The 15,085-nt window shown below is 36.8% G+C and overlaps 1 protein-coding gene across 1 annotated transcript; it reads right to left on the bottom strand.

The window, feature by feature from the left end:
• Positions 1-2,647: 2,647 nt before the first annotated feature.
• LOC147548948 (uncharacterized) lies at positions 2,648-10,199 on the bottom strand. Its single transcript, XM_086671864.1, has 2 exons — positions 8,819-10,199; positions 2,648-7,595 (listed from the first exon to the last, which is right to left on the bottom strand). Exon 2 carries the CDS (start codon positions 7,382-7,384, stop codon positions 6,029-6,031), a length of 1,356 nt encoding a protein of 451 aa, XP_086527990.1. The 5' UTR covers positions 7,385-7,595; positions 8,819-10,199; the 3' UTR covers positions 2,648-6,028.
• Between the last annotated feature and the right edge of the window lie 4,886 nt (positions 10,200-15,085).

Below are 15,085 nucleotides of genomic sequence, written 5' to 3'. Positions count from 1 at the left end.
TATAAAACTAGACGAAGACAATTAAACTCACATGTAAACAAATAATAAGCCAATCATCACATTCAAATCATGCTTCAAGAGTATCCGAATACGAGAGTTCATGTATTGAAATCCGGGAATCCATAATGATAAATCTACAACTATGTATTGTCCGATTTAATGTGTCAAATACAAGCGATGTTCGACTCTTAAGGTATGTCTATAAGTACTACGTATATCCGGAAATTATACTTAGTCAAATAAACGTCCTAAATCGGTTAATCCCGAGTCGTCGAAATCGTCTTCTAGTCGCCTAACTATGTGAAATGCATGACAAGACACATGAAATTATGATCAAAACGATAATCGAATCAAATGAACATCAACTCATAATCAAAACATCAAATCATATTAAACATAATCACGAATTCATCACATTTCATCTCATATATTCGACACACTTGATTTAGCTAACATGGTGATTGAATAATAAATGTAAAGAAGATGATGAGAAATCCCCCTTTTTCGATGTGATTCGAGGCTAGGTTCGTTGAGAAAAATAAGACTTTAAGTGTAGTCGATCTCCCCGTAGCGAATTTTCGGATTTCCCTTTAATATGGCACTTTTGGGTGTCCCGAGTAAAAATCAGATTTCCCCATAGCACCCATCATCATCTTCTCCATCTCAAGAACATCCACCATTAAAGCTTCACCAAGCTTTCTCTCTCTAAAGATTTTTCACCCAAAATCAAATCAAATTACATGGAAAGATAGATCAAGACATGGGGAGTAAAAGCCCTATGGTTTTAGACCAAGAAAGTTGCCGGAACACCATGAAAAATCCGGTCAAAGAAACACAAATTCCGGCCAACCATGAAATCCGGCCAAATAAACTTAGATCCGGGCCAAAACACCATGTCCCTAGCCGTCCCGTGCACTACCCGAGCTGCTCCATTGACTTTGTCGGCCAAGCTTTGGCCGGCCTTAGTGATGGCCGGCCAAAGCTTGGCCGACCCCTCCTTCTTCTCTCTTTTTCCCTCTCTAGCTCAACTACTAAACCAAACCCTAAGAACCCTAAAAAGTTGATGATTTGGTGAAGAAACCCTAGCCACCTTCTCTCTCCTCCCAACTTGTGTATTTTCTTAATGGAAAAGATGATGAATAGTTTACACTACTAAAAACCCTAGGTTTCTCTTGACTTAGTCAATTCATTTAGACTTTGTTGACTTGGGCCCAAGTGAGTGCTCCTAGAATCTCTACACCTTCCTTCATCTTTGAGTATTCTTGACTTTGGGCTTGGGTTTGGGCTTTGCTTCTCACATAAGAATCAAGGGGGGTGCCTTCATAAAATCTTTGTTTTAAGACCGAACCTCGACTTCTTTCTTTCACAACTTCCCCGTCCGAACTCGGAATTGACTTCCGTTTTCACCGTTGGACTCGTCTTTGACTCCTCTTCTCATATGATTTGCTTGAAGTCCTTTTCTCTCATTTTAGGCACATGAAATGATAGCGATAATTCGCTCCCTTTATTCCGAATTCCATGTTTAGCTCCAAATATGGTACCTACACAAGAAAAACACATAAAATATTATTCATAACACTCGAAAATGACTAGTTAGTCTAAGTTAGGCGCCTCAAATGTGACATTTTCGTGTCACATCAGATGGATGGGCTATTGGTGTTGGTGGTGGATTTGTGATTCAGTGAAGGTTTGATGGGCCTAGAAAGGTTATCCTTAATAGGTCTCCACCCGCAAGTATACGGGTGTCAAGTAGTAAACCCGGTAAGACCGGAGTCGATCCGCGGAGACTAAGTCAAACTCACTCTAAGACCTACAACTAACTTGGTTTTTTGAATTCGATTTTGATTTTGCCAATTAAATAGTAAAGTATTAAAATAATGTAGATATGTAATAACGGTGAACGGGTAATGGGGGAGAAGTCTAGGGGTTTGAATCTATTTTAATCATGCATAAACATCGATTTAAATCTATTATCTTTTTGTAATTAAACAAATAATCAATTCTTAAGGACTCTAACTATTATCTATCAACTATCAAGTATCCAATATTAAAGAACCTAATCTAAATATAATGGATCAAGACTATCGAAGTATAAATAATAAAAGACTCAAAAAGAAATCGAAATATGTCTAAGTACCTAAGTTGTCGAAATAATCATCTAATGATCATGCATAACTAAAACGTCATCAAAACCCTAAACTAGGTGTTTAGCTACTCATGATAAACAGATAAAAAGGGTTTTTTGAGTTTACCCCCCTGTCGCTAATCGTTAATTGAGCTTACCCACCTCATTAATTAGAAATTTAGTTTACCCCCTTCCGTGTAGCCTTTCTGTCATATTTCTGTTAGGAACCAGATTTTATGACGAAAATGCCCTTAAATTGCTAAATCACGTGGCTTCAACCCATCACGCTGACTTGGTAGCCCATTTTGACTCTGGTAATATGACCAGATTGACTTAGTCAGGCGATGTTGACCCACAAATTCTCCTTTTCTTATTTGCTGCCCCTATTCTTTTCTATTCATCTCTTCTCTAACTCCTTCATGTCTTTTTATCTTACCGTCTTCTTCTCCACCCATCTTCTCTTTTCGTATTTTTCTTTGAGATAATATAACTTTCTAAACGAAATAAATAAATATAAAATGGTAGATTCAAACCCAAAACAAGTCTATTAAAAAAATAACAAGTTCCCCAATCAGGTATAACCTGTTCATCTATGAGATATAACTTGTCCACAAAATAACTTCTGAAAAAGTAACATATCCATCTATCATGGATAAACTGAACAAAAAGTAACGTGTCCACCTACAACGTAATATGTATGCATCTATAATACCTATCCAAAAAAGTAACCTGTCCAAAACGCAAATGTCTAAAAAAAGTTCTAAGTTGGTGGCAATTGTGGTGCTGTTGAGGGTGGTATTGGTGGTCTGGCTGAAGGTGGTACTGAAGGTGTTGGTTGATTCTTTGTTGATCTTTTCCTTGCTTGCGGATTATTTGGACCTTTGCACGTCCTTGAGTTATGGCCAATTTCATTACACTTCTTACATCTTCTGCTATTACCCCTCATTGGTATTTCTTCATCTGCATCTCTTCTTTGGTGCATCATTTTCATCAACATTAGATGATACTCTACTACAAAAGATACAATGGGTTGAGGCCTTAACTCCAATATCCATGAATTAAAACTTTCGGAGGCATTATTAGTTATATGTTCACTTGAACTTGCTCTCCACTTTCTTCATCCCGATAAAGACTGCTTGAACCTTCAATAAAATCATCGTAAACGGAAGGCAAATCTTCATCACTAGAAGAATACCCAACCTCATAATGTTCCACTACAGACAACTCATCAATGTTTACATGTTCAATATTTGTATTTGGCATTTCATCTAGATCCTCATCACTTATTTCAACCTCCTCTACATCAAACTGCTTTTCCTTTATCAACACCCAAACTACAAATACTTGTTGGAGGTTCATGTGGGAATGGCTCAGACTGACTGAATCCATCTTCTGTAGATGATTGAGTTAAGTGTGGTGCTTGTGAGTCATTCAATTCAAGAACATCATCAACGAACACCCTGCACAAATAATACATACATAGTCTCCATTACCATATAAACAATAAAAAAAACACTCTTCATAGTCTTAAAACAATATATCAAACATGGTAAAACAATAACATAATAAGATATCTTCGACAAATACTAAAGAAACATTCTATGTAAATTAACTAACCATCAACCAAACAGTCTACATTATCATACAAGTATATATATATATATATATATATATATATATATATGCTTTTAGACCATAAAAGACCAGGATGCCAACAATTTCAATTTAGGGTTTTAAACCAAAAGAAATATGGTTTTAAGACTCTAGGGTTTTGCTATTAATTGATTTAAGAATTTCTTTTTTAGGGTTTGTATACATCTAAACAATAATTCAGATTTACCTCTCCCTATAATTTATAGGAGTCATCACTGAGTGCTTGAAAGAACTTCAGTTGAGCTTTTTAATGGTGGCGGGTTGCAAGTCAAAACGAGAAGATGGTGGAGGAACTTGAAGAATAATATGAGATCAGGGTTTTTTAATGGAATGTTACTGTGTGCTTCTATAGCTCAGTTGGTTAGAGCTAACATGTGATGATAAGACTAATCTTAAAATCCAAATCGTAGATAAGCATGATTGATATAGTAAAGGGTTTAAGCATGTCAACACATAATGAATCAAATAAATAAGCTCTTGTAAAAGCTAAAGGCCCCTTCAATAATGATCTTACCCTAAAATGCAAGTGCCATACGATAATGAGCACATCTATGTTCCGAAGTCACAAGACCTTGATTCCCAAGTTAGTACATTTCGCCTCGACTTCGGCCTCACGGACATACACTCCAAAAATGAAATCACTCAAGAATGGTTCGCTCGTATGTGTGAGTGTGATCACTTAAATAGGACTCAACACATAAAAAGGGGTGAGGACAACATTTTGGAACGAATGATCTTCGAAAAGGAATTAGCCACTAATAGAGTGGGGAAGCTCACTCGCCCTTCTCACCCATTCTACCCTATAAAAATGCCTTCTAAAGGTTAGCGGATACTAGAGATGGATGATGATGGTGGATTCCCGAGAACTTTGACCTCTTCATTATGGTAGAACCTCTTAAGCATCTTAACATTTGTTTCTTGCTTCGAATACTTATTCATGAACAAAAATACCAATACATATATACAATCACATCACTCACACAAAAGAGCTAACACATGCTCAAACATACACAAAAATCACTTTATTTCACTTTTTTTTTTTTTTTTCTTCTTTTCATATCACTCTTTTTTTTCATTTTTTTTTTCATTTTTTTTTTCATAACACAAATACTAACAACCAAAACAAAATACTACACACACAACTCTATTCTTGCAATCAACTTTTCATTTCATACTTGCTTTTGACATTCTTCATTCTTCTATCTCATGTCTTCATTCTCGGGATATAAGATAATGGATGGTGATGGAGTATCCGCTATCCTCTAGTTGGCATTTTCATTGGGTTTCATGGACTACAAGGGCAAGGTTAATTCGCTATCCTAATGTCACTCCTAGTAGCTAAGGAAATTGAGCACACGAGATCAAATGAGCTCTTTTATAAGTTACGAGGTTGAGTAGCTCTTCATTCTACTCGGAGTTAGCGCGGAAGAGTACACTCGAATGGCAATTTAGGCTTTGAGCTCTCACATGGGTTAAGTCTCCACTAATGACTAATTTAGGTCTCTTAGAAATGTTTCTTCTTCACTAAGATGTAACTCACATGGCACAACACAAACACTAAAAGACTCGACTTTCATGCAAAGGCCATTAGCAATCACAAAACTCATCAACTCGACACATATGCATCAAAATTCTTAAAACTATCACTAGAATCACATGCAAATCTACTTAAAATGTTCAAAATTTTTCAAATTTTGGCTAATTTGAACCCTTTTGTCTTTGAACCCATGGTCATGCATTGGTTATAGTCATATCCCGCATCCCCAAACTTAAAACTAACATTGTCCTCAATGTTCTAAGCATATACTCACCAAAAGATAAAGAGACACATCAATCTAAAGAGAAGAGTGGAGAGATATTACCATAACCGAAGGAGATAAAAGATGATACTACCAAGGCTCATGTATAAAGAGGTTCCAAGTTGATGCCAAGCTCGCGCCATCCCCAAACTTGGAACAAACCACGCCTTAGAAGTAAAACATATAAGAATTGCTCCTAAAATATCAACAAATGTCATGAGAATGAATCACATAAAAGACATGACCACATACAAATCTACCACTAACGCGGTTATACACGATTGCATTGAGCTATGCAATTAGCCTTTGATTCTCTTGGTTTCTTACAAGAACTCGAGTTATGTCTCGCGGAGGGTTTCCAGAGATGATACCCACAAACATCAAGACCCATTAATCGGCCTAACGATCATAAAGCAAAAGACGGAAGATTTGGGGGTCAACCCAAAGAAAGCTATATACAAATGAAAATCGTCTCAAAAAAAAAATAAAGAATACGAAGTGCAAATGAGACGATAAAAGAAAACAAGCCATCCCCAAACTTAGTGGGTGCACAGTCCACTAAGTAGGTATAAATAGAAGGAACGACAACAAAGAAATCATCAAAAGGATCGACATACATGTGAAGAGTCAAAATATCAGTCGAAGGCAAAAAATCATCTGGAAGCTTAGTGGACAGAATATCCACTATGTCCATAGACGTCTTTGGAAAGACGTCTGAAATGTCCCAAAAGGGATCAACAACCGAGTTTGAGATCATGTGGAAAGTCGAACTAGACTCTAAGGGTAAGGCAGTATGCTCGGGGACCAAGTCAAGGTCCATGGTTTCCTTAGGTAAATAGTCTGACAAACTATCCAACATGTCTCCAACTACTACGTCATCAATATCCTCAAAGACATCTGGGGCCTCGCAGTCAGTTATAATATCAGGCCTTCCTAGCATTGCATCTAAGACTGACTCCTTATAAGTGTCAAAAATTGGATAGTTCAGAATCGTGTCATCCTCAAACTTGCTCGTAGTGCCATCACCCTGAACATCAACGTCTAATGTAGTCCTATCATGGTGAGACGACAAATGGTGAGGAAACGAGACAACAAGGTTATCAGTTTGTTCAAGCTCTTGGGCCCTCTCAGTTGATTCGTCGACATTTAACTTAGTACTAGGGTATGACGTATTACCCTCGCCATCGGACCTAGTACCCTCTTGAGTTTGGGGTGGTAAAACCCCTTCCTCGTCGGCTAATAACTGTGACATCATCATCTCTAATGGATGATTTAGAGATTCTAATTGATGATTTAGAGACTCAAACCTCTGATGTAACTCTTGTTGCATTTGAATCTGCGTCTGTTCAAATCGATATTGTGTTTCTTCAAGTTGTAACATCATTTCAGTCAGACGACTCACAGACTCTAATTGAGATTTATCTTCAAGAGTCTCTTCATGATAAGGCTCACAAGTGTAATTAAATGAAGACTCTTGATAATAACTCCCACCATACACGCTAGGATGATACCTACTTCTAAAGTCATTTGTCTCAGAAAAGTGTGAAATGTAAGGTCTCTCATACATATTAGATGTCGGACCATATCCATCACTAATCTGATCGTCTCTACACATCCATCGGTATTCTCCTAGGGTCATACGAGATCTGTCATGCTCAAATAGTCTATTCCCCTCACGAATCGAAACATCCCTACACATCCGTTGGTATTCACCAAAAGTCATATCAGGTCGGTTAGTGCGGGGAATCCTCGAAATAAGCTCATCATCATCAACATCGAATGACCAACCGTTATAAGAACGTGCCATGATCTCACAAGGCTCAAGGAACTAACAAACAAGCTATCAATGCAAATCAAAACTTATCCAACCAATCACACACAAGTAAGAAAGAAAGAGATAGAATACGATACTAGCGGATGCTCCTCTCGTTTCGTTCTTCCTTCCGATTCCTTTCTGATTCTTTTGTTCCCCTTCGCTCCTATGTTCCTGTTTTTTGGCTTTTCTCTTAAAGTGGTACCTGAAAAAAAAAAAAAAAGATAAGAAACTACGAAAATAAAGAAAGAAAAACGTCTAAGTTAACAAATAACACTAAACTAATGAACAAAACAAGCAAACTATATCCAAACTACTAAACCCATCCCCGGCAGCGGCGCCAAAAACTTGATGCACCCGAAAAGGTTGCACACCCAAGCGGAGGTATCAAGTAGTAACCCGGCAAAGCCGGGGTCGATCCAAGGATAGGAGGGTAATTCGGATATCGAAAGGTCTTGTCCGTCGGTTTTAGTATTATAAGTTTAATTTAGACAAAACGAGAAAAGACAAAGATAAATGGGGGGTTTTAAGATTGATTGAGGAACAAAAGAATAAAACAAGTAAACTAAACTAAACAATAAAAGTAAACGGGCGAGAGAGATTCGAGAGAAGAGTCGGAGAAACAAGAGTCGGGAGGCAACAAGAGTCGGGAGGCAACAAGAGTCGGGAGATAAATAAGTGGGAGAGGTGTCGAAGTCCGGAAATCCATAATGATAAACCTACGACTATGTGTAGTCCGATTTGATGTGTCGAGGTGATGGGCCTAGAAAGTTTCCTAAATAGGTTACCACCCGCAAGTATACGGGCGTCAAGTAATAATTCCGGTAAGACCGTTTCGTTCCTCAGAGACTAAGTGAAACCTATTCTAAGACTTGGAAGTAAGACGGTTTTCGTTTTTGAAATTTTGTTTTGGTGATAAAATATTTAAATAACGGAAATAAAAATGAACTCAATTGGGGGGGAGACCTAGAGATTTTGAATCCACCTATGAAACACTTAGAAAGACATTTAATACATTAATAGAAATTTCTCTATTACTCGGACTTTAGGATATGAACTATCTAAAGTCCGGAAAATATTTCCGTTGAAACAATATTAACTACTTATCTATTCACCATTGCTATGAAATATAAAATCATCCAACTATTACTCATCAACTAATAAGTATAGACTATCAAAGAATTTAATCTAAGCATAGCATATCAAATCATGAAGCATGAACAATGAAGAATTAATTTAAAAAATAACTATCAATGGTAAATCATAACATTAAGACCAATGAAATCTTTGGTTAATTTATTAACATGTTTCTAAAAGCATCCTCATAGGTTTCACCATCCTCTCTAGTTGAAAGATTAAAAACTCATGTTTACAATTAATAAATCAAATAAAAGAGACTAAAAGAAATAAAGTAGAGAAAGAATTCACCAAAGATATTTGTCTTCTTTCTTTTAATCTCCTTGTACCTAATCCTTTGTTCTCTGGCTGTTAAACATTGCTCCCCACCGGCTGCCTCTTAATGTAATACTTTAAGTCCCGGCTGCCTCCTGGATCCTCCCCCAAAACTTAGTTGCTTGGCTACTGTTTTTTGTTCCAAAAGAATCCCCCCTCGTTGTTTACACAAAAGCCTCCTTTTATTGCTTTCCGAGTCGGTAGGTGATGACAACCCTAAGTTGATCAAATTCCTAAATTGCCCATATCCATGATAAGCATTGGTAACCAAATTGTATATATTCTATTTCCTTCAAAATGCTTCAATGAATAGGAAATTTGATTTGTTTCCTAAGGTAATGGTGGACCCCACCCTTTAAATCCAGCAAGATATCATTGTTTCCGTCCCAGCCAATCCCGTTTGTGGCCATGCAAAATTGGATGGTGGTCAACTGGTCATCCCTAAGTTTGACCAAATTAAACAAGGGTATGAGATCATTATCTATTTAAGCCACTAACTTTTTGTTGAGTCCCTTTTTATTTCTTCTTTTGATCCTTTATACTCTATCACACTGGAAAGCACCTCCTATTACATTTCTTCAGTGTAGAACAACTTTTAACCAAGACGACCATTTTATACAGTTGCACATGACTATTCACACGAATACTGACTGCTCCATATATTTGGGTTATTCTGCAAAACTCAATTAACTCGTTTAATTTTTATCAAAAATTAACAACTAACAAACAAAAGTTGACGACAAATAAGTGAGTTCTAACGAACTCATCAAACATCCCCAAACTTACATTTTGCTAGCCCTCGAGCAAAACAGAAAAATAAAACTATGCCTAGTTCACCACTTTCGTAGGGAATCACGATTGCACTTAGCTCGTGCAACAAGCCGTTAAACCTCTAGGTTGCCCTAGAGGACGAGTTTTGTCTCGTGAGGGTTTGCAGTGAATATACCCACAAAATTCAAAAATCTCAAAAATGCAGAAGGGTCTAAATATGATATGGACTAAAAATGTTCATCCGGTAGATTTTCGAAAGTTAATAGAAATGAAATACAAGTCAATCAAACCTACAAATGCTAAAAATCTCTTCACTAGTAATCAAGACTCAAAGTGCACGTGACCAGCCAATATAAGTATCATTTCGGTTCTGAAAAGACAAGACCTTGATTACCGTCTCGATACATTTCGCCTCGACTACTGCCTCACGGTCATACACTCAAAAATTAAAGTCACTCAGAATGGTTCACTCTATGTGTTAGTATGAATATGAAGGAAAACTCAACACATGAAAAAGACGGACTAAAATTTTGTCGACGACTGATCTCAAAGAAGGAAACAACCACTAACATGGAATGGGGAAGCTAACCAACTCTTCTTACCTGATCAACTATCTAAAAATGCTTCCTAGAGGTCAATAGACTATAATGATGAACTAGAACTCCTGAGAACTCGACGTCTTCAAATCTTCAAGAACTACTTCAAGGGATAAATACTCAAACACTACTAAACAAACACTTTTCCTTTTTCTCTTTTTTTTTTCTTCTTTTTTTCTCTTTTTTTTTTTTTTTTCCTTTTTTTTTTTTTTTTTTTTCATGTACTTTTCTGGTAATCAAACTCAAATACACAAAGAACTTTCTTGACACTTTCCTTGGGTATAATTCTCTCTACTTTGCTTCATGCCTTATTCTCAGGGTTCTAAATAATGGTAGAGTCCTTATCTTCCTCTAGTTGACATTGTTTTCAAGTTTCCAGACTACAAGAGAAAGGTTTACTTCCTGATGACATCCCTAGTGGTTGTAAAATTCGAACTCAAGAGATCAACTGAGCTTTAATGAATGTTGCGAGGTTGAGTAGCTCTTCTATCTACTCAGAATTAGCTCAGAAGAGATCACTCAAAACAACAAAAAAGGCTCAGAATCTCACATAGGTTAAGTCTCCACTAATGATCGATTAAGTTCTCTCAGAAAAGTCAACTCTTCACCTATCTAACACTCACATGGCTAGTGCACAAACAACTTCAAGACTCGAAATTCGTGGAAAAACCTTTAGCAAACGGATAGTCTGAAAAACTAGACTCTATAACTGTTAACAAGCAAAAACAACTAGACTCACATTTTCAATCCAAAAAATTTTAAAATTTTGAAAAATTTTGAACCCTTTTGAATTTTTGAAATAAGGACTTAGCAAAAAATTCATTCCCCTATCCCCAAACTTAAACCAAACATTGTCCTCAATGTTCTGAAGACTATGCAAAAATAACAGGGTGAAGGGAGAGATATTACCCGGTTCAGCGTCCTCTGCATGGGTTGCCTCCCAGAAAGCGCTAAGTTTAACGTCTTCAGCCAGACGAAACAGATGACTTGAACAATAGAAAGAATTATACCTACTGGATTACAAATATGTGATTAACTGTAAACCAATAATCGATACATCTGTGGGTCCACCCAAAACACAAAGTTTTCAGTGAACGATAGTCTCACATTTTCGTAACTTGGTGATAGTGTAAGTGAGACTATCAAGATAGAAGGGCAATCCCCAAACTTAGACGACAATAAGGTCGTTAAGTTTGGTACTGCACCAGAGAGATCACAGACCGGATAGAATGGGTCTTCATATAGATGATCGACAGAGGGAGTGAGTGCTTCAAAATCTACACATGGTTTTGAGGGACAAAATACAAAGCAATCTAGAGGACTATCAATGACACCCGGACTTAAACTAGGGTTCTCTAAAACAGGTACTTCGGGTTCCTTCAATGGAGAAACCCTACTATCAGACTCACAATCCCTAGAAGTCGAGTTAGATAGTCCTTCTATAATTTCTTTTATCATGTTATCATCGGTGTCCCTAAAGAATTCTAAATCTTCGCCTAAATCAGGCGAGTCAATCCTCTCATTTAGCAAATTGGTCAACCATGATTCATCATCCTCAATTGAGTCAAACGACTTCAAATCATCTTCAACTCTATTATGGTCTGAATGTATTTCAAGTTCGATAGAATGAGAGGATATCTCAATATCGGGATCCATCGTTTCTGAGATTTTAGTCTCAATAACGATGTTGTCGGGAGAACTATATTCCTCTAAAATTGTATCCTCGTCATCATAATACACAGGACACTGTGGACCGTACTCTACATTCTCATGGTGATCTTCTTCTATAATACTAGTTGTTATTTCTTGTAGAGTTCTATAGGTATTGTCATTCTTTTCTTCTAAAGTCTGACAAAACTCGAAAGTACTCTTTTGAAGATCACTAACAGTTTGGGTCAATGAAGATGATCCTAAAGATGGAGAGTCAATAGTTTCACCGTTATCCCACTGAGGTTGAGACACGTGTGGAACATAAGACTCTCCATTAATCCTCCTTAGCGCACTCATAGACTCTTCTAACATACTCATAGTTTCGGCCAACGAAGGTGATGCTAAAGATGAAGGATCAATAGTTTCACCGTTATCCCATTGAGGTTGAGATACGTGTGAAGCATAAAATTCTTCGTTATAATGCATGTAAGAGTCATTAGTTTCAATGTTTTCCCATTGAGGTTGGGACACATTTGGAGCATAAGACTCTCTACTATAATGCATGTAAGATGATCTGTCAGGATATCTACAATATGGTTCATAACCTTCTTGAGGTTGGTAATAATCTCTACGACCATCATTATGCACATTGTCTCTAGGATGACTACTACTATTCTGCCCATTTGCTAAATACCACCATGGTAGATTTGAAAAACTCTCGTCCCTTCTGCCATTATGTTGGGACCACGATCTATCCATTTCTCATCAATTTTTTTTTTTTTTTAACACGAAAACCGAGGAAGCACTACGAAGATCTTATAAAAAGTACCCACTAACAGGGGATTCGTGGGTGATTAGAGAAAGTTACCTCCCGTTCGAGACGGGCGACGACTTTGCAGAAGACCCGGGCCACTCTCCCCGCGAGTGTTCGAACCCGAGGTTTCGTTTGATTTTCGGTTACAATTTAAAAGCCCTCTAATTTAGTGTCAAAACTTTAATCCAAAAAATAAAATTAAGAAAGTCTAAAGTCTCTCTTTCTCACCAAAAAAAATAAATAAATAAATAAATAAAACTGTAAATTTCTTCTTTTCGACTCCTCCTCCTTGTTTGCGCCTTCTCTTTCGCTCCTTAATGCCCTACACACCAAAAATAGAGAAGCAAGTCAAAGTGGCCAAAAATCAAAACTTACCACAAATAAAAACTTTCCAAGTTTAGAAAAAAATTTAAAACTAGTCCCCGGCAGCGGCGCCAAAAACTTGATGGGCCTAGAAAGTTTCCTAAATAGGTCACCACCCGCAAGTATACGGGCGTCAAGTAATAATTCCGGTAAGACCGGTTCGTTCCTCAGAGACTAAGTGAAACCTATTCTAAGACTTGGAAGTAAGACGGTTTTCGTTTTTGAAATTTTGTTTTGGTGATAAAATATTTAAATAACGGAAATAAAAATGAACTCAATTGGGGGGGAGACCTAGAGATTTTGAATCCACCTATGAAACACTTAGAAAGACATTTAATACATTAATAGAAATTTCTCTATTACTCGGACTTTAGGATATGAACTATCTAAAGTCCGGAAAATATTTCCGTTGAAACAATATTAACTACTTATCTATTCACCATTGCTATGAAATATAAAATCATCCAACTATTACTCATCAACTAATAAGTATAGACTATCAAAGAATTTAATCTAAGCATAGCATATCAAATCATGAAGCATGAACAATGAAGAATTAATTTAAAAAATAACTATCAATGGTAAATCATAACATTAAGACCAATGAAATCTTTGGTTAATTTATTAACATGTTTCTAAAAGCATCCTCATAGGTTTCACCATCCTCTCTAGTTGAAAGATTAAAAACTCATGTTTACAATTAATAAATCAAATACAAGAGACTAAAAGAAATAAAGTAGAGAAAGAATTCACCAAAGATATTTGTCTTCTTTCTTTTAATCTCCTTGTACCTAATCCTTTGTTCTCTGGCTGTTAAACATTGCTCCCCACCGGCTGCCTCTTAATGTAATACTTTAAGTCCCGGCTGCCTCCTGGATCCTCCCCCAAAACTTAGTTGCTTGGCTACTGTTTTTTGTTCCAAAAGAATCCCCCCTCGTTGTTTACACAAAAGCCTCCTTTTATTGCTTTCCGAGTCGGTAGGTGATGACAACCCTAAGTTGATCAAATTCCTAAATTGCCCATATCCATGATAAGCATTGGTAACCAAATTGTATATATTCTATTTCCTTCAAAATGCTTCAATGAATAGGAAATTTGATTTGTTTCCTAAGGTAATGGTGGACCCCACCCTTTAAATCCAGCAAGATATCATTGTTTCCGTCCCAGCCAATCCCGTTTGTGGCCATGCAAAATTGGATGGTGGTCAACTGGTCATCCCTAAGTTTGACCGAATTAAACAAGGATATGAGATCATTATCTATTTAAGCCACTAACTTTTTGTTGAGTCCCTTTTTATTTCTTCTTTTGATCCTTTATACTCTATCACACTGGAAAGCACCTCCTATTACATTTCTTCAGTGTAGAACAACTTTTAACCAAGACGACCATTTTATACAGTTGCACATGACTATTCACACGAATACTGACTGCTCCATATATTTGGGTTATTCTGCAAAACTCAATTAACTCGTTTAATTTTTATCAAAAATTAACAACTAACAAACAAAAGTTGACGACAAATAAGTGAGTTCTAACGAACTCATCACGAGGTACAATCGATATTCGACTCCTAAAGTAGATGTCTCTAAGTACTATGTATATCCGGAGATCATACTTAGTCAAACAAACGTCTAAATCGGTTAATCCCGAGTCATCGAAAGTGTAGTCTAGTCGCCTAACTATGTGAAGTGCATGACAAGACACATGAAATTATGACTTAGACTCCGATCGATATCGAATACTTCGTTTCGTCTATTAACTATGCGAAGTGTTTGACAAGACACATGAAAATACGATCAAAACGATAATCGAAATAAATGAACATCAATTTATAATCAAAACATCAAATCATATTAAACATAGTCACGAATTCATCACATTTCATCTCATATAATCGACAAACTAAAGTTACCTAAACATGGTGATTCAATAAGAAATGGAAAAGAAGATGATGAGAAATCCCCCTTTTTCGATGTGATTCGAGGCTAGGTTCGTTGAGAAAAATAAGTCTCTAAGTGTAGTCGATCTCCCCGTAGCGAATTTCTGGAT

The sequence above is a fragment of the Eschscholzia californica genome, unplaced genomic scaffold, assembly GCF_041429995.1.
Source record: "Eschscholzia californica isolate CP2 unplaced genomic scaffold, dmEscCali1.0.p SCAF_3, whole genome shotgun sequence".
Lineage (NCBI taxonomy): Eukaryota > Viridiplantae > Streptophyta > Magnoliopsida > Ranunculales > Papaveraceae > Eschscholzia > Eschscholzia californica.
This window is presented reverse-complemented; position numbering and strand designations above follow the sequence as displayed.